Source organism: Danio rerio, chromosome 20 (genome assembly GCF_052040795.2).
Source record: "Danio rerio strain M-AB ecotype USA chromosome 20, GRCz13ab, whole genome shotgun sequence".
In the NCBI taxonomy this organism is placed as follows: Eukaryota; Metazoa; Chordata; class Actinopteri; order Cypriniformes; family Danionidae; genus Danio; species Danio rerio.
The window spans coordinates 34,905,733-34,930,041 of NC_141040.1; the positions used below are offsets into that span (position 1 = coordinate 34,905,733).

General features: G+C 36.1%; 2 protein-coding genes across 9 annotated transcripts; one reads left to right on the top strand and one right to left on the bottom strand.

Annotated features, from left to right (window-relative positions):
• Window positions 1–125: 125 nt before the first annotated feature.
• On the bottom strand, window positions 126–6,903 carry wtap (WT1 associated protein). 8 transcript variants are annotated; one of them, XR_015517464.1, is made up of 8 exons: window positions 6,743–6,903; window positions 5,935–5,972; window positions 5,784–5,839; window positions 5,634–5,692; window positions 5,353–5,480; window positions 3,197–4,088; window positions 1,437–1,591; window positions 126–1,329 (listed from the first exon to the last, which is right to left on the bottom strand). XR_015517464.1 is itself a non-coding variant. In NM_199853.1 (8 exon segments), coding segments are annotated over 7 exon segments (1,272 nt in total). In that variant the 5' UTR covers window positions 5,965–5,972; window positions 6,743–6,899; the 3' UTR covers window positions 126–664.
• A 986-nt stretch (window positions 6,904–7,889) lies between these two features.
• On the top strand, window positions 7,890–16,259 carry sod2 (superoxide dismutase 2, mitochondrial). Its single transcript, NM_199976.1, is given in 5 exon segments — window positions 7,890–7,966; window positions 9,254–9,456; window positions 10,627–10,743; window positions 11,625–11,804; window positions 15,881–16,259. Coding segments are annotated over 5 exon segments (675 nt in total). The 5' UTR covers window positions 7,890–7,937; the 3' UTR covers window positions 16,027–16,259.
• The last annotated feature ends 8,050 nt before the right edge of the window (window positions 16,260–24,309 follow it).

Here is a 24,309-nt window from a genome sequence, read left to right on the forward strand (position 1 = left end):
AAATCAGTTGTTTATTAAAATGTCACTTTACAGCAGAACATCAAACTTTTATTTAATTCATTAACTTGATGTTGTTAGACAATCATTTTGACAATTCAAGGCAGAAAAACAAAGCAAGAACAGAGTCATATTAAAACTCTTTATTGATATTTGGTCAGTACATGAAAAGGATCGAAATCAGAATTTAACAAGATACGTCTTGAAAAACTACACACAAGTCAAACAAAAACGTTTTCTCTCGTCATGTAGAGGAACAAAAAAAGTTCAACATCAGGAAACTAAGGACTCTGAACTTGCAGTTTCAAGACTTGAGCATTGATACATCACACATAGCTAAATCATTCAGAGTTCTAGCAAGTGAGCAAATGAACAGTACAGAACCGAGTGTTTATATCACTTCGACAGAGGAAAATGGTTTAAAACTCTCATTAAAAAAAATCAAATATACAAACGCAGTGTTGCTCATTTTATAAACGTAATCAGTTTCGAGCATGTAGCAAATGTACTGAAATAGGTTATGATGGGAAGGAGGGTACAAAACAAAAGTGATGCTTTTGACCACTTCTTGAACAAGAACTAACTGGCCTGAAGTGTGACGGGTTGTTTTGTTTATTTGTTGTGAGTTACTTAAAAAAAAAAAAAATGAACAGAAACTAGAAGAATGTTACAAAACAGACCCTGCAGAGGCATTGGAGGTGTTGGTGGCAACTGCTGCTGCAGATGAGTCCAGGCCATTCTGAGTGCTGTGCCGCGTACCTGCAGTCCTGCTGCCTTTGGGGACAGCAGCGGCCTCGTGGGAGTCAGCATTGGAGTCTGTATCGTTCGAGTGCTGGGTCACTGACGTCTCACTGCCTGTAGGCGAGTCCACGCTCTCATAGCCTGCACTTAGCTGAGTCACGTACCCTTCTCCACCCCTCTGGCTCACTGCATCTTCTGAGTGGTTGGAGAGTTTTGATATGCCATCATGGGTGGGGCTGGAGACAGAGGGTGATGGAGGGTAATCTTCATCTGCACTGCTTGCTTCCCTGTACAAACTAGAGCCAGATGCACCCCTCTGAGATGAGTTCCCATTGGAGGGTCCATTGGACACCCTTCCGCAGTCTTTCCCCACATTTGAACTGGAGGCGTTGGCTGGTTCACTCTGAGTGGAAGGTTCGGAGGCTGTTGAAGGGGAAGTTCTGCTTGGGCCAGCTCCACTAGAAGTGCCTTGGGTTTGGTTCATCTGAGACAGCTGCTGCCTGGTCTCCCTCAGCTGCTGCTGCAGAACCAGGATGGTGCTCTGCATGCCCTCCACCTCCTCATCCAGCTGAATGATGAAGTCATTCAGCTCTGGACCACAAAAATACATGGGTAAAAAAAGAGAACACACAAAGATGAGTGGAGATCTGCTCAAAACAATCCAGAATGGAGTTGACCAAAGAAAGACTTTCGCTCACCATCTTGGCTGCTTTTGAGCTCTTCGCTGTACTTCTTCTGCAAGGCAAGCTCGGCCTCCAACTGGGCTATGCGCCCTTGGGAAAGCTGCCTACCCAACTCCTGATTCTCCTGGATCAGCATGCGACATTTCGCCATCAGCTTCTTACCAGTCTGGCTGCAAGGGAAACAAGTCTAACATCACATCGTGAACATGGCCACAGGGTCAACACAAGTGACCATTGCATTTACAAACTAGAAGGTAACAACCAGAAATAGCTTCCAACTCTCCAATGGCCACACTGGTCTTCGGACTGGTAAATATAGTTGACCATTAGAGTATGTTTACAAGCACTAATGAAAACAGCTTGGTATTCTTAAGAAAGTCAACATGATTTAACATTGGCAGAATGCTAGCAGAGATTGTGTCTTATGTAGTCATGTAAATGCATAGGCAGCTTTTTGAAGAGTGCATGGAAAAAGATCAGGCAGCCAAATAAATGCTAATCGTGCCACAGGTATATGCTGCTTTGACAAAACATGTCAGCACAATGATACTTTCACAAATCTTTCGCAATAAGCAGTTTCCTGGTGTGCATGTAAACATACTCAACAACAATCAAGAAAATCAAGTAACAGTTTAAACAATACTGGGAAAAGATGCATGAACATTTGGCAGACCAAATCAAGTAAACCAACAAGTGCAATACATCTGAACGCATCTAACAGGATAGTACTCCAGGTAATTGACCATGGTACAAAACCAATTAGCAATTTCCATTTCAGTGACTATTAGTACCTACCTGTTAATCTAAAAGTAGCTACGAGCTACCAACAATATCTGCATCAGTTGATTAAAAAAATGACTGGTTCTATACTACATGACAAAGAGTCTTGACAGTAGGCAGATCAATTTCTTATCACTGCAAAATATTACAAAGATGCAATAAAGTTGCATGGCCAGAGCGCTTCATTTAAATTAGCAGCACCTTTAACCTATTTCCAGTAAAAAACTTGGCAAAGATTATACTGATATGTTGATGTTTTCTTTAGTATTAGAATATACTTGAGTGCTTTTCTGCCAGATACAGCAGTAACACTACTGTCCTTAAACAATAAGACTTAAACTCTCTTCAGAACGAATGCTCACATTTTACATTTAAGAGCAGTTTGAGATCAAATGTAACAACAATCAAATACAAACAATTTCCTTAAACCAATTCAGCAACTTTTATGGGAATCCTACAACTAACTTCCAATGACAACCGCTTAATTCTTTATGCCACTTTAGAGCAGTCAATATTTCAAAAGACTTTTGACTAAATATTTTCAACTACTTTTGATTCACTCAGATAGGAAATCCAACAAAGTTGAAGTGTAAGATTTTGCTAGAACATTTCTAATGAGCAAAATACCTGCAAAAAATTTGTGACCTGAGAGAAAAAAAAAAAGAAAATTAAACTTTCACTGGATGACCGAAAAATAAAAAGTGGATTAGAAAGGTACACAAGTTAAAATACAAATGATCATACACAGACATTTGAACATTGAATAGCTGTACTATTCACACATATTACTATCACACATGGCACATTTGCATTCACATCGAAAAGAACAATTATATTCGCATCCACAGCAGTGCAACAGCCAATTTTAAATAAATTCAATTCGTTTGGACCACTCTACTGTGAATGCAAGGAGTGTTTCCAGAGCAAAAACAAAGTATAATATTACGAACACAAAAAAAGATAAAAGGTTTAAGACACTGTACCGTATGTCGCACCTGTGAGATGAACATATATGAAAGTCTTTGCAGATCAGAATGTCTGATTCCTCCCCCAAAGTCTTACATCATAAAGGCTTTCTCCCCCAAAGTCTTAAGATTGCTTAACTCCACCCCCATTTCATTGCATCACACTACATTCCCGCCTCCCTGTTTTACATTCTAGATTCTTAACCAGAGTCTCAAAGCATCTATGATGGAGTTTATATGGGGGCATTTTCCTCTGCAACACATTTAGTTGGGCCATGTCATGTTTTAAATGTTCAATCAGTGACCTGCAAACTACAGTTCAACCAGCTCCAGAGCCAACGCTTTGCTCAAGTCTTTCATAGGCCGCCTTATTTGTTACAGGAAGCTTTCTAACACGGGCTGAGTTTCCGACGTGACCACCTCTTCAGGAACAGTCCCGATTCCTTCAGGCTTCTGTACCATGAGGGGTGTGGGGGGGAGAGAAAGAGCTGAAACAAAAGTGTCACCTGACCAAACTGCCGTGTTCTGTTCTGATTTTACATTACGGTATGTGTAATAGCAGGGCAATACAAAAGAAAAATGTCTTTTGTTCTGAGCTTTTTTGCTTTAAAGTCTGAGTCTCGTTGTGAGCAACACATTTCAGTCTTCCCCCACCATTATCTGCACTCCTGCAGAGGAGAAGGTGGGGGTGAATCAGGAAAGTCTTGACTTTTTGTTTGGAGGGGGGAGTTATTTTAGTTTACCTATCAGGTGTAAATTTCCAGGCACTCAGTTCATTTTGGGCTTGCTCCAGTTTGTCTTTAGTCTGTTCCAGTTCAGCCTTCATTTTGAGGAAAAATAAGTTGATGGCTGGGTCCACCATGGACGATCTCAGCTGAGCTGCACTCGGTTGCTGGACTTGCTTCAGGTACTGGATTTGGGTCTGCAAGGTAAGAGACCATTAGAATCTCAGCATTTCAAACTAAAAATTAAAAGTCAATGGAGTATGCAAGTACGTATATAAAAGGCTCATACATATTTTTGCTAATAAAATTCCATGATTTTTCTAAGACTTACAAGTAAATATTTATGGCCTAATGTTTCATGCATTATCTACATATATGAGGTAAAAGAAAAACAATGCAAGTTCAAATTTATTACAGCATATCATAAAATACGCAACAATCCATTTAGTTTCAATTTATATCTATGTAAATTTGATTTAGATAATGCTTACACCGCACTAATAATTTGAGAGTATATGATTGGCCAAGGAAGAAAAGTAAAAAACCTTTATTCAAGTATACAGATATCCAATTTCCATGACTTTTCCAAAACTTTGTGGCTTTTGTTTTTCCAAAACTTTAGCAGGCCTGGAAAACACCATGTCAAAATTCCATGACTTTTCTAGGTTTTCTATGATGGTATGAACCCTGTTTATATAAATAAAAAACTTCAGCTTTGAAACTAGTATACAGTTAAAGTTTTAATTTTTGAAACAACTGTTTAATACCAAGCTCATTGTCTAGTTAATGAGTAGCTTGTATAACTGAAGTGCTTTGATGTCCCAATATTAAACAATCACCGCAATGAAAACTAGTCTAGTTGAAACTCCAAACCCTATTCGTAATGTCATTTGTACCTGCTACAAATAAAGTTTGTGCCTGAATGTGAAAGTTGCAGTAAAAGGTGGAACACTGTAGACATGCACAAGCCTGCATCCGCCACCACTTGCATTTGTTTTGCTTTATGCCAGCATGTTGAAATGTTGGAAAATTTATGCTCATATCCGCTTCAGTACAGCATGATAAATTACAGCTAGAATTTGCATGGCCGACATTTGAAAACACATTTGACTAGATCATAGCAGCTATTACATTTGCAATGTTTTTTGATGTCTCACAGATCATTAGAAAAAGAAATGCATCTGCTATATGTAAACAAAAAGAAATCATCATGGTGGGGACCCATGAGCAGAAGCAGCATCTCAAATCACATGCACTCTTCTTGAGTGGATACTCATTTTGAATAACTTACTATTTGCACCTACTTATAGTAGGGAAGTGTGCAACTTAGGCAGCACCTACAAAACTCAGACACTCAGTACTACTCAAACAAACTGACATATTTCCAAGAATAGACTTGATCATAAAGCAGAAGTAAACAGATGTAGTAGTGATTAAGAAAAAAAAGAAAAAAAAACTTACTGTACACTCTTGCATTTCCTGCTCTTTTGTAGCAAGCCTCATCACCAGAATGTTCTCTCTGCGTGCAGATTCCTGCTGTTGCTGCTTCAACTTCTCCTCAGACTCTTTCAGGCCTGTCACGTCATTGGCTGCAGACATTTCAACATGAAACAAATGCATTAGTTACCAACAATTCATTTTATGCAATAACATTACTTTAACACAAAGACTGAACACTCTGTGCTTGAGTAAAGCACTCAAGACTATGAATTATTCAGAACATTTAAGATGTGCATACTTACAGTTTAAATCAGCATATTTCGCCTCAAGCATCTGGACGTAAGTTTCATGCTGTTTCCACCTACACCCGGAAAGAAAACATACCAGCATTACAATCAAGAATCTTTCAACTTGCATACTTTGTTTTTGCGGGAGAGAGAATGGTTACATACCTGGTACAGAGCTCCTCTCGAGTCAGCGTCTTCATGTCAGATTCACTAAGGCGAACCTGCAAGTACATAAAAAGAAAATAAAGACTCATAAAGAGACCTTGTTCAGGAGAAAGAATCATATAATCAGATTAGACTGGGACAAAGAGCTCACCTTCTTCGGGAGAGGTTCTTCATTGGTCATTCTGATCTCTGCAAGACAGAAGCATACAAACCAAACACTTAGTAAGTTCAAATAAATCAATGAATCAAACCTACACACGCAATTTCAAGCAACAATATGCAGAAAAGATTTAGAGACAGTTGCATGGATTTCACACGCCTACACGTGTGCTATAACGAATATAGGCCACCAGGCGAGGGAGAGGTTGTTGTTTCTCAATTACAACAGATATTGTGGAGGAATTTGCTTAGTTAAGGCCAATTATTCACTTTCTGATAATTAAATGCAGCAAACATGTGGAAACAAACTAAACTGCGAAAATGTGAAAAAATATCACTTAACATTTTGACCTAACCTTAACTTACTGCTAAAACGTTATATGCATCTTGAATTGCACATTTAACGTATTATAATCGAAAAATGCAAACTGTAGCCCTTAAATATTATTTCATATAGCCAAACAAGAAGGTTAGTTTCGTAATTCAGGCGAATTGAGTTCGTCAATTAACGATTTGACTTGGTAAACGCTCTGCGCCGCAAACAACCGCGCGCCATTCTCATAGTCTCAGGAACGGTGCTCGTTACTCCCGGGGAAGACATGAAGAACTTACGTAGCCGATAATGCAGATTCGTCTTAAAACATAGACAATAAATGACTGCAGACGCACAGGAATAAAAATGTACCGGCGCCTTCTTGGAGCATTTTCGCTGTCACAAAATGGCGGAGAAGGAAGAGACTCTCCCTCTCCGAGAAGCAGCACTTTATCTGAAATAGCCGTATTAAATCCCTACCACTTACCAGAGCCGGTTCGCCTCGACCAGAATGACACGTATGTCTTCCAATGTGAGATACGAAAGAGTTATTTTTATTAATATAGTTCTCGGGATAGGGAAAATGTTGCGTTTTTTATTTAGACGAAAGGTAGCCCGTCCGCCATGACCAGCGTGTGCGCGATGTTCAGCCGCACAGCATCAGTGTGTTCGTTCGCGCGAGCGCTGAGGAGGAGGAGCACGTTCCTGTCACTGTGTTGCCAGGTTGATATTGAACAACAGTGCATCTTTTACAGTACAACAAACAACCTATTACAATTATGATAACATAGCTTATTTATAACTTACATGCATACATTCAAACGTTAATGTATATAATCATTCATTTATTAATTGACTTCATTTTTGCTTTGTTAGTTAGTTAGGTGTAGGTAGCTAGTTGTAAAAGACAAATTACCACACAAAACATACCGACCACCACGACATCAATAATAAAGGCACAAGAAAAGAAGGACTAAAATATATATTTTGTGTGTCCTGTTTAGTGTTTTCCAAAAGTCCTTTCTCATATCCGGTTTGTTTTCTGACACGTTTCTTTTGATTGATCTGGCAACCCTGGTATGTAAGCTTTAATGCTAACTAAACGATAACACGTTTTACTCTCTCTATATACATACATGATCAAGTTAATTACATTAGATATTCGCCATAGGAATTACGATCTGTGTAATTCTTAACCCATTGCTTGTAATCTCTTTGCAAAATTACTAAGTGGAAAGAAATTGAGCTATTCATTTTGCTTTAATGTGAAGCAAAACAAAATGTACAATCCTAATAAATCAGGCAACAAAAGTTCTAAAACGAAACCATTTATTTACTGTCTCACTCTGGACCTAGGCCTAGAATGACTGACTGAATTACACCAACTGGGACAGGGGGCATGGTTTTTGCACCCTCTTTACATTGTAGTACTATCGATCCCTTGAGATATATATAATATATACTATGCTCTCAAATATTCATAATTTATTTTTACACGGAAATATTCTTTATAGTTTAGTCTGCAATCAATAAAAATACAAAAAAAATTTTCTCAGACCCCTATTTTGACAAAATGGTATGGTCTAGTCCAAGTTGAAGTTGAAATTTCAAGGGCAGGTTGTAATGTGGCGAATTTAGGTCTGTTGGTTGGTCGCTTGTATCACTGTGTGACGGACTAGAGCATGCTGTGCAGAGTCGGATATGTTCGGAGGTAATGATAAAGCCTGAATCGGTTCTAATACTATATGCCGCTGTCTGAATATCAAATGTTGTTTATATAATCAATGGCGGTATTAATAACCTGCGCACATTTACCTGTTTGGTTGAGCGTTTAAGCGGACAGCAATAGTTTACGTAAGTAATATTACGAGAGTAGTTTTAACAAGGAATAACTTTAGATGCTTAGGCTATATTTGCTGTTGTATATGAGTTGTGTACTTGTAATTGCATTAGCCTCCGTCGAGCCTGTCAAACAACAGCTTAACGTGTTAAAATGTTCAAATTAATATATATTTAATAATTAAATGTGTGCTGTTGGCTTTTATTTTAAACGAACCATACAAACCTTTCGACCAAATCTTCGTCAACATTCCTAAAAAATACTTTCATCAGAAATCATTGCAATTTGTGTCAAACAGTTGCTATTGAAGCACTTATGTTTGACAAACAGTCAGTTTTATCACTTGTTAATGTATACTGTACTCAGGGGCAGATTTAGTGATTTTTGGGGCCCTAAACAATTCCAGCCAGGGGGCTCATAAAATCTAAAATGCACCTTTTGTACTTTATTTATTTATTTATTTATTTATTTATTTATTTATTTATTTTTTTGCAGTTTTTTGATATTATTCAATCTAATTTTCTACATTTTATCTTAATGCAAAATAATAATATGTAAAGTACCTTGTAAAACTTTTGAAACTATTTGTTTTCTTAAGATAAATTCACATCTAAACATACGGAATTAACAATTTAGTTCGACTGCCGGACTGGTCCATGATTGAAAGTAGGGTACACATTTGCCCAGATGTAATAATAACGTTAAAATGAAACTTTTTAGACCTTCACCGTACAAAATATGATAGAAAACAATATTATATATAATGTAGAGTATTATTTATTCTTATTCAGATTTCCTTGGGCCCTAAGCGGCTACTTACCAGAGGTTTTCAAAATAACTTGATGCCAAGGACACTTATTAGATCTTGATAGATTACTAATTTTAAAATATAAATGCACTCATATTTATATATAAATCTACTTTATTTGGTCTAAGGGGAAAGACTAAGACTTTTTACAATATTTGCTAAATGTTAATCAAAAATGATATCCCCCTTTTTTAAACCTAGTTTGAAACTTCTGATCATGTGACTTTCCATGCAGCAGTGATCCAGTGTACTCATCACAGTAATCCAACATAACCTGACAATTTTTTGTCTGTTTGTAGCAATATTGTTTTCAAAACATAAATATATTTCTTTGTTGCTGTCAACAATAGGTGCGCTGCAACCTTCAACCCCCTCTTAGGTGCTGTGACCTCCAGACAGAAGCACGCTCTCCCTGACCTCACATATGACTATGGTGCACTTGAGCCTCACATCTGTGCTGAGATTATGCAGCTTCATCACAGCAAGCACCATGCAACATATGTCAACAACCTCAATGTCACAGAGGAGAAATATCAAGAGGCTCTGGCCAAGGGTGAGAACAAACCAGATTGCTATTCCTTATGTTTGGTGGACACAAATTGTTATTTCATTTTATACACACCCTTCTATCGTTGTCTACAGTGGTATTCTTAGTAAAAATCACATTGCATATTATCAACACTTATGTTGGGCTTTCATATTTCATCTGGATTGTGTGTCACGCTAGCAACTTCATCGATGTGCCAAACAGATATCCACATCACGTGAACACACACACATACACACACACACACACACACACACACACACACACACACACACACACACACACACACACACACACACACACACACACACACACACACATATACGCTGCAGCGTATGCATGCGTCTAAGCTCCAGCAGTCAGCGGGTGCTTTGAGCATAAAACCCCAGAGAGCAGTGAACGTCAGACAGTTTATTAAGGATGTACCGATGGGTCGCGTCTCACTATAGTTAAACATGATATTTAATTACTTTTATCTCTATCTAACGACTCTTCTGTCTTTTAAATCTATCAGGTAACGTGTCACAGCGTCAGTACACTACTTCAATCTTTCGCTTTCACGCTTGTACGTAGTCATTTTAGCCAAAGCCTCAGCTACTGTTGGCTGCTTCCTGTTGGCTGTGCAACTTTTTACCAACTAAGTTTATCGACGCCATTATAACAACACAGATCACTCAGCCTGTTCATGCCTAGAGTCCCACTGAAAAGTGATTGACAGGTGGTAATTTGTGTTTAACTTATCTTTATTTATTTATGATTTGTTTATGGTTAAAACAAAGACCATGTGGGTTTGGCAGTTGAAACGGTAGGCTACAAATAATTAATTTGTTACAGAATAATTAATTATTCATAAATAATGAATTCCCTAATGCCATCGTCCATCGCGATGTTTCACATTAGACATTGTTCAATGCCAAATTGGTCGACTTTGTCCAACCCTATATATATATATATATATATATATATATATTTTCATATTCATATTCTGATCGGGACGTAACATCCGATTCTGATCGAGTCTAAAACCATGTGATCAGGCCTGATTTTTGATCATGTGATGGGATTTGGACATCCAAACTAAAATTACATTTGCTACATTCAAAAGTTATGATTCATCACTTAAATGGTCTTCATTGCTTATAAAAAGTCTTCAGGTTTGCTTTTGCTGTGTTACAGGTGATGTGACAACCCAAGTCTCCCTTCAGCCTGCATTGAAATTTAATGGAGGTGGTCATATTAATCATACCATATTCTGGACAAATCTGTCACCCAATGGCGGTGGAGAACCACAGGGTAAGACATATGACAGTTTACTCTTTCACTCCACATCAGTCCATCAAAATTTGCTATGTATCCATTCACCTATTTTTATGCACATTTTGGAATATCACATAAAAAAATGCTTAATGTAACTGCCAAGATGCGCATACATTTTTAACATGTGCATAAAAATTTAAGTACACAAGTGAGTAGGATTAACTTTTTATCTGATTAGATAAATGTGCATAAACTACAATGGAAGCATGTTTAGTGAATAAATTCCAGCATGCACATCAAATTTTGTTTTAAGAGATCATGTGATAACAAAAATGGGTGCAATGGGATGCCATTACTTGACAAGCTGGCAAACTAATCACATTGCACAACATCTGAAATGTTATTTTGGTCATTACAAAATGCCTTAGCCAAAGTCTGTATTCAAAGTGGTTTGGTATTATTACCTTCCAGAACTTCGTAAGTGTCTGCGCTTCCAAAGAGCGGTATTGCACCTTTAAAAGCCAAAGCTTGTTAATTGCGTTTCATCTTCTGAGGCACAATTTATTATATAAGAAAAAAAAGGCCCACAGTGGTTTCTATCACAAAATCCCTTTTTCTTTTAGATATTTGACACCAGTTTATCAGGAAGTCACATTTTATTCTTTTTGACTCATTGTTTGGCTACAGTGCTTTATCCTCAAATATGTTATGCGGTATTCCAGTTTTGCGCTTATAATTCGCATCTTTGGATGAAAACATAGCTACTGAGTCAACAACACCAATCCTCGATTAAGCTGCTTGATGTGTATTGTACACATTACAGATGCCAATCATGATCAAAAAATACTCATCATTTATATTTTACAATTATAAAGCATATGGCTGGAAATGATGAACCTGTTTTTTTCCTGTCACAGGTGAGCTGTTGGAGGCCATAAAGCGTGACTTTGGCTCATTTCAGAAGATGAAAGAGAAGATATCAGCTGCCACCGTGGCTGTTCAGGGCTCAGGCTGGGGCTGGCTGGGCTTTGAAAAGGAGAGCGGAAGATTGAGGATTGCAGCGTGTGCTAACCAAGACCCTTTGCAAGGGACCACAGGTAAATTTCTCCACAGTAAAAAGAGAATAGATCTGTTTTGGTTGTGCAGGTATGATTCCCTAAGTTACACACTGTCATTTGTCATGCATTAACAAGGCCCTCAGTGAATGCACATAAAGTGCTCCGGTTTCTTCATAAGTCATCTACGTAGACTGTATATCCAAATATGCAGCACTTGTATGCATTACTTTTCTGTATTGCATATGGCATTGTAGACTTTTGTTCATCTTCTGAATGAACATGAGTTTCTGTTACTCAACTCAAAGTCTTTTCACCAAAAACTCAAATGATTATATTAGTGTTTCTCAACCACAATCCTGGAGGACTACTAGCTCTGCACTATTTTCATGTCTCCTTAACCAAACACACCAGATTCATATCATCAACTCATTAGCAGAAACTGAAAGACAAGGGGCCTCATGTAAGAAGACTTGCAAGGAAATCATACTAAAACATTGCGTACGCACAAAGCTGTAAATGTGCCCCACGCATATTATTTGTACATCCGTATGAATATGCTAATGACTCTACTTTGGCAAAACCAAACGAAAAAGTAATGTCAAAGGCAAGCAAGAAGAGAAACTTTGAACAATATGAATTGGAGGTACTCCTTTCGGAAGTAGACCAAAGCAAAACGGTGTTATTTGCAAGTTAGCCTTCGGAATTAATAACAAAAGAAAAAAATAGTGTGGGAGAGTTTAGCTGATGCGGTTAACACAGTTGGGTATGAACATCGCACCGAATGGATTAAAAAAGAATTAGTGAAATCTATAGATGTAAACTATTGTAGTATCATTAATAGCTTGAGTGGCGCAGCTTGTAAAACGCATGGTAACTTGTTTTGACACGTTTGAGCATAAACTCGGTTCGAATTCAGCGTCTGATGAACTCATTCCCCCCTACATATCAGATTTTGCCTACTATTTATCACTATGAAGACAAGTAGGAATCATTAATAAGTCTGTGCATCATATTTTATTTGCACATTTATTGAATGTAAATGTTTCTGATTTGCGTATGCAAATTCATCTTCAGATGGTGCCTTTATAGCAATGTGTGTGCAGTAGATAGCTCCGATTACATTGGGAAAACCGGCGACAGCTGCAAATTGCACTTTAATGTTTGGCTGGTCAACTACATGGTATGGAAACCTTATATACCTGCTAGACATGCAGATGAACCTGTCATACAGCTGCCATTGCACCACGGCTCATACACTTTGTAGAGTGCCATTTAACACAACTGCCTCTAGGAGTCGCCAATGGAAATAGAACAGACACGCACAAAAAAATGTGCGTACGCCAGCCATGAAGTTGGCGTGGAGCTCCGCACATTCCCACGCTCATTTCATCGTTAGTAAATCCAAACGTGAGCATATCTGAGCGTGAAAACTGGCGTACGCAGCGTTGATACATGAGGCCCCAGGGGTTTATTCTTCGTACCTCGCTTAAAGGATCTAAGATGATTTGACAGATCCTGGATCTATTAATGTTGATAACTGATCTCGGGCTAATTTGGTTCTTCAAACAAGTTCACGAATCAGATTAAAATGTCTGGATAAACTGATCTGAGATCGCTGCGTGTGTTGTGAAGGACTGATCTGTGGATTGGATGACAGCATAGGAGCATAATGACATCATCTGATTAATCCATGTGAGCAAAATAACAGAAAATTCATGGTAAATGGTTTGTTGAATATGATGTGCAATAACTTTCCAACTTTGTTGTGAGCTGCACTCTTTACACTTTCATGTGTCGAGAGTATTTAGCAATTTATTATATTTACTTTAAGAGCGGATTTTCTTTATTATAGTAGGTGTATTAAAACATCTTAATAAATTGTCGTTTAATTTTGCATTAAAAAACATATTTTGATAGTGGTAAAATTGTCTGCAACTTTTGCAAAGCCTGTCATGTCAAAATGTTTACATGACTGCATAAACTATTATTCTTTTCTTTAAAAAAAAAAAGTTTAAATATTGGTCATGTCCATTATCATACACTAATTGTACTTAAGCAAAGTCCTTTTAAGGCAAGTCATTTCAATCTGCTGTCATCTTTGAAACGCCTCTCGGGCAGTATGCTTGGGCATTCTGTTTGAATAGGGAAACATCAAATTCTTCTAAACTACTCGCCAAGATTATGATTACATTTAATTTTACAAATAACCAATAAAATTAAACAACAAGTGTCTCTTTAGTTTCATTCCTAAATGTTCGTATAACCGAAAATCTGCACAAAATCCGAGCCCCTTCCCTTGAGTATTGTCATTTTATAGCTATCGCTGATTGGCTCCTGTACAAGAAGGCGGGCTTTATATACAATATAGTGATCACTGATTGGCTTCTCTTCTAGAAAGCAGGGCTTTATTTACCATATTGACAGTTACACTTTTACCCCATTTAAAAGCATACGAGATGTCATGTCTTGTGTATTCTGTAGTCTTTGACCAAAGCTGGGTCGGTACATTAAAATAGTACACATTTGTATCTAAAAAGTCCATATTATTAAATGTTCTGTTTAAACCCCTTGGGGAGAGAACACCACAAAACAGTTTTTGTGCTTTTATTTCGGAGTGTAGATTGCATAACAGTTTTATTCATTATTTAAAAAGTTACTATTTATATAAATGTATATAATTGTTTAACTATTTTTCCCCAGTGTTTGTAATCTATAAGTTACTACTGTTAAAGAATGTCAGTATTCAGTACATACTTTTAGTATTACCTTTGCTGAAATGACCCAATCTAATCCTGTTTGTATGAAATAAGCCTGCTCCTGAGCAGGTTTGAGCTACCAGAACTGTTGCTATGACAACAACTCTCAGATGATTTTTGAAGAACGAAATGATCCTAGATCATGTCAAATCGTCAATAACCAAATCCAGCTAACTGCTTAATCCACGTATGAAAAACAGACCACTGTAATGAGTGTGACAAAGGAGACATTCAAAACATCATTGTTGGTCCTCCAGGAACGGGATTCAGAAACACTGCTATGGATGATTAAACAGATTTAATTAATACTTTTATTAAAAAAAAACAACAAAAAATGTTTTTATGTTTTTATTTCATGCATTCATTCATTCATTTTCTTTTCGGCTTACTCCCTTTATTAATCTGGGGTCGAACTACCAAATTTTCAAGCATATGCTTTACACAGCGGATGCCCCTCCAGCTGCAAACCATCTCTGGGAATATATATTTATTTGTTTTGAAAAGGAAAAAAAATGTCTTTGGACTTTCTAAATTAAGCTAATGACAAATATATTTTGAATTCACCAACCAAAAAGACTTTATTTACTTTCCATTTACTCACCCTCAATTGTTCCAAATCTTCACGATTTTCTTTTTTCTGGTCAACAAAAATAAGATATTTCGAAGAATGTTGGAAACTTGGTAGCCATTGACAGTGGAAATGAATACAATGGAAGTCAAAGTCAACCAGATTCCAACATTCTCAAAATATCTTTTTATATTCAGCAGAAGAAAGAAACACTGGTGGGCGAGTAAACAATTAAAGAATATCAATATTAAGAGTTAATTATCCATTTAAAATAATATTCATTCTTTTTTTTTCGGCTTAGTCCATTTATTTATCTGGGGTAGCCACAACGAAATGAACCACTAACTTATCCAGCATATGTTTTACACAATGGATGCCCTTTCAGTTGCTACACCATTACTGGGAAACATCCATACACTCTCATTCATACACATACACTACAGAAAATTTAGCTGACCCAATTCACCTGTACTGCATGTCTTTGGACTTTGGGGGGAAACCAGAGGAAACCCACACAAACACATGGAGAACATGCAAACTACACACAGAAGGGCCAACTGACAGGCTTGAACCAGCGACCTTCTTGCTGTGAGGCAATTGTGCTACCCACTGCGCCACCGTGACGCCCTAAAAAGTAATATTGTATAGTAATAAATTATTGTTAATTTTAAATAAAACAATTATTAAAGTCATATTGTGATTAACCCCACTTTGAAAGATGTCTGCTGACTGTTATAGTGGTTAAAGTATTTTAGATTTTAATATATTCTGTTTTCCATTTTAAACTCAAGGTCTCATCCCACTGCTTGGGATAGATGTCTGGGAACATGCGTACTATCTCCAGTACAAGAATGTTAGACCGGACTATGTTAAAGCCATCTGGAATGTTGTAAACTGGGAGAATGTCAGCGAGCGTTTCCAAGCTGCCAAGAAATAAATAAATTGCACCACACTTGGGAGAGAAAAGAGAGCAACTGAGTGTCTATTTTGTACTTTCGAAGCGCACAATTAATCAGACCACGATACAGCTATCAAACAAAACTGAGGCTATTGTTTTTGACAAGCTATAATCCATACAGAACTGTGCACTGTAATGCGTAGTTTGCATTGAGTTATTGATGTACGATAATGCTTTCAGTGTATTCAAATTAAAAGGTTATTTGAACAGTCCATATGTGTGGTGTTTTCATGATTATTTTGTCAAACTCAATATTTATAATTTCGGGTCATTATCACTATAAGGTGCCTTTGATGTGCAAAAAGATTGATCAGTCCTATCTAAACATAATGCAAAATAATGAAATTCTGAAGTTTTAATATAATTGGTTAAACCTTTACAAACATGCTGGTAGAATGATAAGTGTTTCCAAAAGTTTTTGTCAGTTTTTGCCATATTCTTTCATTGAATGGATGTGTTTTTGCCATGTCCGTCACTACTCAGCCAACTTCAGTCTAAAATCTGGGAATTAAAACGATTTTTAAATATTTTTTTCTTTAACAAGTTATTTGATTAAATAAGTAATTTTGATAACTTTTGTTTTCATAATATTATTAATCATTTTGCACTTGTCCTTGAAATTGCTGTACTCCTTGGTACCCTCATGCCCATTTTGCCTTTCTTCAGAGGAGGTTAAAAAATCTGCTGTGCACACAGTAACTGTCTACACTTATGTGTCCTATATTTCCTCTTATTGTGTTTGAAACTGAATGTTGTCAAGCTTAATATGTCCACCCTGTCATAATGAGAGATTAATGAAGATTAAAAAGATTCAGAAATCAAAAATATAGCTTTTAAACTGAGTACAAAGAGCTTGAATAGGAAAACATTTTACGAGCTGCAGGTACCACGTGTTGAATAAATGCTATCTTTAGTAAAAAATATCCTCTGACTGTCCACCCCGTCACAAAACTTTCCTTTACAGGTTGGACATATGCATTGTTATTAATACTTTATTTATAATTTTTTTTTTTAATGTTAATTAGTTGATGTTTTTATGTTACAACACTTTAATGCATATTACACCAGTAGATGCAATACATTAGTAGACAATACAAACCTTTTGGTAATATCTGCCTCAGTCTATATAAAGGATATCCTTTAAAAGTCTATATATAATAGAGCTTAACGACTGTTTGAAATAATAATAATAATAAAAAACATGCCAATGTCCACCCTGTCATCTTGTTTTTCACCATGTTCAACTTTTATGAAAATAAACAAATTATTCATAAATTTAGCAAAACATCTTGCGTGATTTCTCAATTAACCAATAAGGGCCAGGTTGTTTGAAAGTTTGACACAATATTTTAGATGTTGGATTTTATTTTGAAAAGAATGTGCAACGATTGCATAATTTATTGGGAAATAATTGTTTGTCCAATATTTCATTAATATAAATAGACTTTTTCCATAAAGTTGGGTTGGTAAAGGGACACATTACCTTTCTGAAAATTTACATTTTATAATCACACTGCATTCAGAATATACTTTTACTACTTTGATTTTGTCCATGACAGTTGACAATTTTGAGGTTTGTTTACTGTTTTTCTGCTTGCAGATTATTTAAAAAAGTGCAGGAGCTTGACCAAGATTAATTTCTGACAGCCCGAGGTCTAATTAATACAACAACTATGTGGTTAAATGGAAAATCTCAAACTTTTTTTGTTGAAAATGCTGAAGTCTCAAAGGCACTTTAGTGATAATGACCCGTATATATATAACTTACATTTTATATTAAAGATTTGTTTTAATATATTAATGTATTTAAAAATATAGGATTACCAAAGAGATTAGATTTTTAAAAATGTCTATATATTTTTGGAACATTTCCTTCAAGTATTAATTTGTTTAATAACTGTATTTTACAAAAAATAGATGTTAATGTTCACCCACAAAAAATATTTACTCACAAATTACTCTTCCTCAAGTGGTTGCAATCTTTTATGAGATTGTTTTTTCCCTGCTGAACAACAAACGATAGTTTGCGGAATGTTGTAAACTGGTAACCAATGACGTAAAGGGTAAGAAAATGATTACAGTGATCTTCATTTTTGGGTGATCTATCGTCCCATAAGTGTATATGGTTTTCAGGATTGGTCAAGCAAAATTTTAAAGTCATGAATTGTTTTGAAAGTTGAAAGCGTGACATTCAGTGAGACTGAGAGTTGTTTAAATGACTGTTTTTGGCAGAGTAACCACAGATGCTACAGTTTTATCTCTTTCATTTAAAACTTTCATATTAAAGCGTCGCTGCTCATGAAGTGTTTTCTCCTTATTGCAACAGCAGAGGGAGCCAAATGCCAGCAGGAGTATAATGAATTGCGGGTCTTGCAATACTTTACCAGGTTTTAAATGATTATCCAGTGAAGAAACGATCTGTTACATTTAAAGATGTTTCTACCAAGGAAAGGTAATGTGAATGTAGTGGTAATTACTGTTGGTTGTCTACTTTTTTTCTTTTGTACCTAAAACGTGCTCTTCATGTGGCGTTTAGATTGTTGTTTGGTTGTTGCAATTACCAATTTCTTCTTATTATCTGTTTTATACTTAAAATGGCAAGTAACATATAAATCCTAGATTACAGACTCTGTATTTCAAAAGAAATGGTTCACCCAATTTTAAACCACCACCAGGTATATTAGTCTATATATCTCATATATTATGAAGCGGTCGTCAGTGATTTATCTATCCACCTTTTAAGTCTTTTGTTAAAACTATGGTGATGTATGGACTAGTTTGATGATGCATTCATCTTATTTTTTATCATATCTGTATACTCTATTTTTTAAATTAGGCTACTCCAGAGTTTGTCTGAAAGAAGTTTTGTACACTGAGGATGGCTTGAGGGTGGGTCAGTTAGTCATTTCAGTTTCTGGATGAACCATTCTTTAAATTCAGTAAACTGTCCATTGATAGGATTTTGAGCAGTTCCTGTTTTTATTTATTTCTTTATTCAAAGAATCGCATTAAGTTATATAGTAAGAGGAGATTTTAGAGGGAGCAATTTTCACACACAAGCACTTTTTGGTCATATTTTGCCATGTAACAGATTAAAGGATGCTTCTTTTGTTGTTTTTCCCTATATAAATCAGTGTTCTGGCAAGTTTTGACCATGTCTTGGCGCTGTCCTTTGAAAAGCATTTCTAGCCTCTTAATTCCCCTTAAAACGAAAATACAGAAAAAGCATTGTGAAGGCTTCTCCAGTAAAGTGTCTTTATTCTTTTCCTGCAGGTTTATGCATTTGCCTTTTGGCCATGCTGCATCAGCAGTGGACTGTTTTCCTTTTGTTAAAGGCCAGACCAAGCTTTCTGATCCAAAGGACACTCTTTAGTACATGCGCTTGGTGCAATCCGAAACTTTTATTAACTTAGAGGCCAAAACACGACTCATGAGGTTGTGAAAACCAATTGAGTTTTGAATCTGATTTCCCTCACTGACATTTGTTATTCCACGCCACCTAAATTCACTTCTAATGAAACGTGAAATTTGCTATTAGAAACTTAAGACGATTAAGTTCTGAGTCATGAAATGGGGCGTAAGATTGATTCAGAAATCCCTTAGGCACGCACTTTGTTAAAACTCTGTGAGTTGCCAAAGCCTGATGTAATTCATCATCCAGTGACACATTTGATCATTGTAAAAAGTCCTCAGGTTGTGGCCTCCATAGGGTTCAGGTGCAGCAGAAACGGCAACGTTTTCTTCTCAAATTCTGCATGTTCATTGGAAAAACCCTTTAATGCTTGTCTTTTTCCAACTCTGACTGATGACATGTTTTGGTGTGGCCTACTTTTTTGCTCTTAAATTCAGAGTGCCAGAGTTTGCTTCCTTCCACCATGGCTCGTAAAGTAGACAGGCTTGCAGTCAAGAGTAGAGTTTCTTCAGCTTCTGGAAGGAAAGAAGGAAAATACCAACATATATTCATCAAACTCAGCCCTCCTTCTTTTACCAGCCTATCTGTCTGCTGCTCATTTTCTAACACCACCCTCTCATTTTCCAAGAACGTTGTGACCTTTTTTCAGTTTTTTCTTATGCACTGTTTTTTTATTCCATCTTTCTTGTGGTCTTCTTATTTACACTCTATATAAATGATCAGTTTTTTGTGTTTCCAGTAATAGTTTGATAGATTTAGTGTGTTGAAAGTTGGAAACAAACAGTTTTTGTCGCCTACTCTCTTCATTTCTTTTTCTGTGGATACTAACTTCACTTCCACCTATTTCACCAGATGATCAAAGATGCCAAGTGACCTCCATTTTAGAGGTCTTCTTCAGGTTTCAGGTTTCCATTCATCTAAGGTCAAAATGCACCTTCATCACCTGCAGTATCATCTCTTTTGTTACAATGTCTGAATAGTTTTGTTCAAAGATCTAGTCTGTTTGAACCTTTCCCTTTCAGAGAGACGTCTCTTTTCTGTGATTGGTTCACTGTAAAACCCAAATGCCAAATTTATCAATTGAAATGAGTGTAGTTAACTTAAAATTTTACTAAAGGTTAATTCTACTCATTTGAAAAGAGTTTTGAACTCAGTGTTGAATGTAATAAATAAGTGAATTAAATACCTCATTAGTTTTTTTTTTTACTCAAATGGTTTGTAGCAGTCGGTTTCCTCAAACCGTTTGAGTTCTCTTTATTTATTGGGTTTAACTGTGCTCAAATTGCTTTGTTTACTCAAATGGAGTAAGTTCACAGTGCTCATTAGGATTAGTTTTTGAACTTAAATTGTTTGTTACCTTAACTTTTTGGGTTTTACAAAGTATACTACTTGCATCACATGGAAAAAAACATCCATAATGCAAAAAAGTAAATAAATAAACCAATAAAAATAAAAGTCATAAGATGTATTTAGTTTTTGGTCTGTTGATGATTATATTACCCCTTTTAAGTAACATCATCATATTAAAGATACTCAAAGAATGAAGATTTTTTTTTTTTACAATTAGTTTTTTTGTTAATATAAAATATGCAAAGTAAATGTACCTGTCAGACTTTCATAAAGGAATATTGAATATAAATGGAAATGTCTCTGCTCTGGATCCTCTGAGAAAATGAATCCTCTAGCTTGAGGTTATTGTCTCTCTTCCGAACAGTATGTTTTACACATGCTTTAAGCTGTCGCTCACAGTGAGGTGTGTTTCTTTTTAATGTATTATATATTTTTATTGCTGTACATAAAATTTACTGAATGTGGTGCATTTTCCCAACCAAAAGTACTGGTATAGTGCTTATAATGGAGGGTTTGGGTTAAGAACAGGACAGTGTTTTCTTTGCGTTATATAAAGTGTGCCGTTATTATTTCGGAGAGATCAAATGTGGTGGTAGACCAAGGGTTTGTGCTGCAGAAATTATTTTTCCAAACTGAAACGTTGGTTGTTTGTTCTGTAACTCTGTAGATTTCTCATTTATAATGGTTGCTAAACAACATCTTCTGATTCCATACGTGTTTTTTTTAAGACCAGTGGAATGTTTGATGAGAGATTGTGACTATAGATCATCTAACTTCAATATAAATTTCACTAGCATTGGATACCTGACATTCTGTGGCCTTTACTTAAACAAATGTATCCTAAACATTCAAATGTATTTTAAGTGTTCACACTTAGCTGATGATAGATAATAAAGCTTGTTTGGCATGCTATCCTGGGAGAGAGCCCTGAGCTCATAGGATCCTTGAGCCCTGTGCAGGGCAAGAGGGGAATTTGAGCTCAGGTAGATCTCGATGAACTCCCCCCCACTTGTTTCTGGCTTATGACAGATAAAGGGATTGCTGATGAACTATATATGGTTTACTAAGTTTAGCCATAATGTCATTTTAGAATGTTCATTTTACTTGGGGCAACATACAGAGGTAAGAAACTGGTTCGTTTTAGTGAGTTAAGAATCATCCGATTGGTAAATCATACGTTAGCTAACGTGGGACCAGTCATGATCAATAAGCATGTGATCGAAATTAGTTGATGAATAATCTTCACTTTGTATTATTCAATAAAATCAGAATATGCAATAATATATTCAAAAATGAGCAGTTTTATTTACTATCCATAACCTATTTGTATGACATTTTTAGTGTTATCTTGTTTGTTTTAGCTTTATTTGATTTTATAAAAAAATATGATTTTAAATAGTTTTAGTTTACAATAAAACTTTATTATACAAATTCTAATTATTGAAATATAATTTAATTACCACAAGCTGCAAATTTACTGTAAGAGAAAATTAATAATGCATAAGATCCTTTGATAAAGTTTCATCTGCCCTTATGTTGGGCCAGTAGTGAGAATTTATCCAGGTCATATAAAAAAAAAAAACACATTGTCTACAAGAAATTTCCTGCTTATGCTAATGGAGAAATCTGTGTAACAGTAAATTACTATAAACAGAAAAGCAAAACACCAGAAATGTCACTATTATGGCAGGGGTGAGGAATTTAAAGCAGGTCGCACACTGGTTGTACCGCAACACGGCACGCACATGACAGTTGAAAGTATCGCACACCAGACGCGCACATTGGCATGTTATTTAAAATGAAATTTCAGATAACGCTCTGTGGCACAGCAGAAATATGAACAGTGTCCTGAGTCATGGCTAGGTGCCGCGGACAGCCGCCGACATGCGACGCCAGTGTGCGTACCCTGATAGAAACTTGTTTAGAATTCTAAAATGCATGGAGCAACGTGGTGCGTCACTGAGCTGCGCATCTGGTGTGCGACCCCCTTTTATGTTTTAACATCTTTTGGTGTGGCTCATGGCTCTGTGCTTGAACCTCTTCTGGTCTCCGTTTACACATCATCAATAGGATCTGCTTTAAACAAGGCCTCTTTCGTTGGTCTGATCGCTTCTAGTGTTTTTCTAATTTAGAAGCTGCTACTGAATTAATCAATGTAAATATAATGAAATAAAAACCTATAGTAATACCACCCTGATATGTAGACAACAAGACTGTCTACTATACATTTTTTTTGTTTTGCTAGTCTGGGCCCACTGCACCTTGTCACATCCATAACTGCAATTTACAATATGATGCTCATAAACACTGGCCTGAGAACGAGCACTCGTTTAGGTGTCATCAGTTTTGCTGTAGGGCACCAGGTTTCGGTTTTTATGTGTTATCATAAAACCTCTTCCTTCATTTGGCACTTTATCACATTGTTTTTACTCCCTTTCTGTAAACCCATACCATATATCTTTTTATTGCATGGTAATGTAAAGTTAACACAGGATCAGCACAGGAAAAACAAGACTGATAGGACAATAAAGATAAAACACAGAAATTACTGATGCGTTTTTATGTCATCGACTGATTATTATTATTTTTTTTAACCTACTTTTTTATTTACTACATTTAACACTGCTTCTTGAGTGCAACATCTTATTATAATTTCATTCATTCATTTTTTTCAGCTTTGTATGTTTATTAATCTGGGGTTGCCACAGCGGAATGAACCGCCAAATAATCCATCATATGTTTTATGCAGCGTATGCCCTTCCAGCTACACACACTCATACACTAAGGACAATTTAGCTTACCCAATTCACCTATAGCGTATGTCTTTGGACTTATGGGGTAAACCCACGTGAACACGGGGAGAACATGCAAACTCCACACAGAAATGCAAACTGACCCAGCCGAGGCTCGAACCAGCAACCTTCTTGCTGTGAGGCAATCGTGCTACCCATTGCGCCACCATAATTTTCCTTATTACGCCGCCTTATTACAATTTTCTTCTTTTAAATTTTACGTTAAACATAAACTATAGAGTAAAATCATTACAAAAGGTAATGTGTAAAAATAATAATGTATATTTATTTGATTTGTTTTCTGCTAGGTCAGTACTTGTTTATTAAGTATTATGAGGAGTATAATGGCACTGATGAGTAATTAAAGAATAAAACATGATACTTTAGCTTGTTTGCTAAAAGTATTTTAAATTCTAATTGGTTGCGCATTTATATTAAATGTAAGCCATGAAATTAGCTTCAGGAAAGGCAATTACATTTCAAAAAAACTTATTTGAAAATATTCCATACACTTAGTGAACAACTGTGAAATGACCAACTTACAAATACTTATAAGTAGGGTCAGACAGAATCTGCGGACAATTTTTTGCTATTTCTGCGGAGAATTCTGTAAAAAACTTCTGCGGAATTATTTTGGGAGTATCATAACTAAAAAACTTAATTTATGAAACAAAAAAAGAATACCTTTTTAACTTTTATTTAATGTTT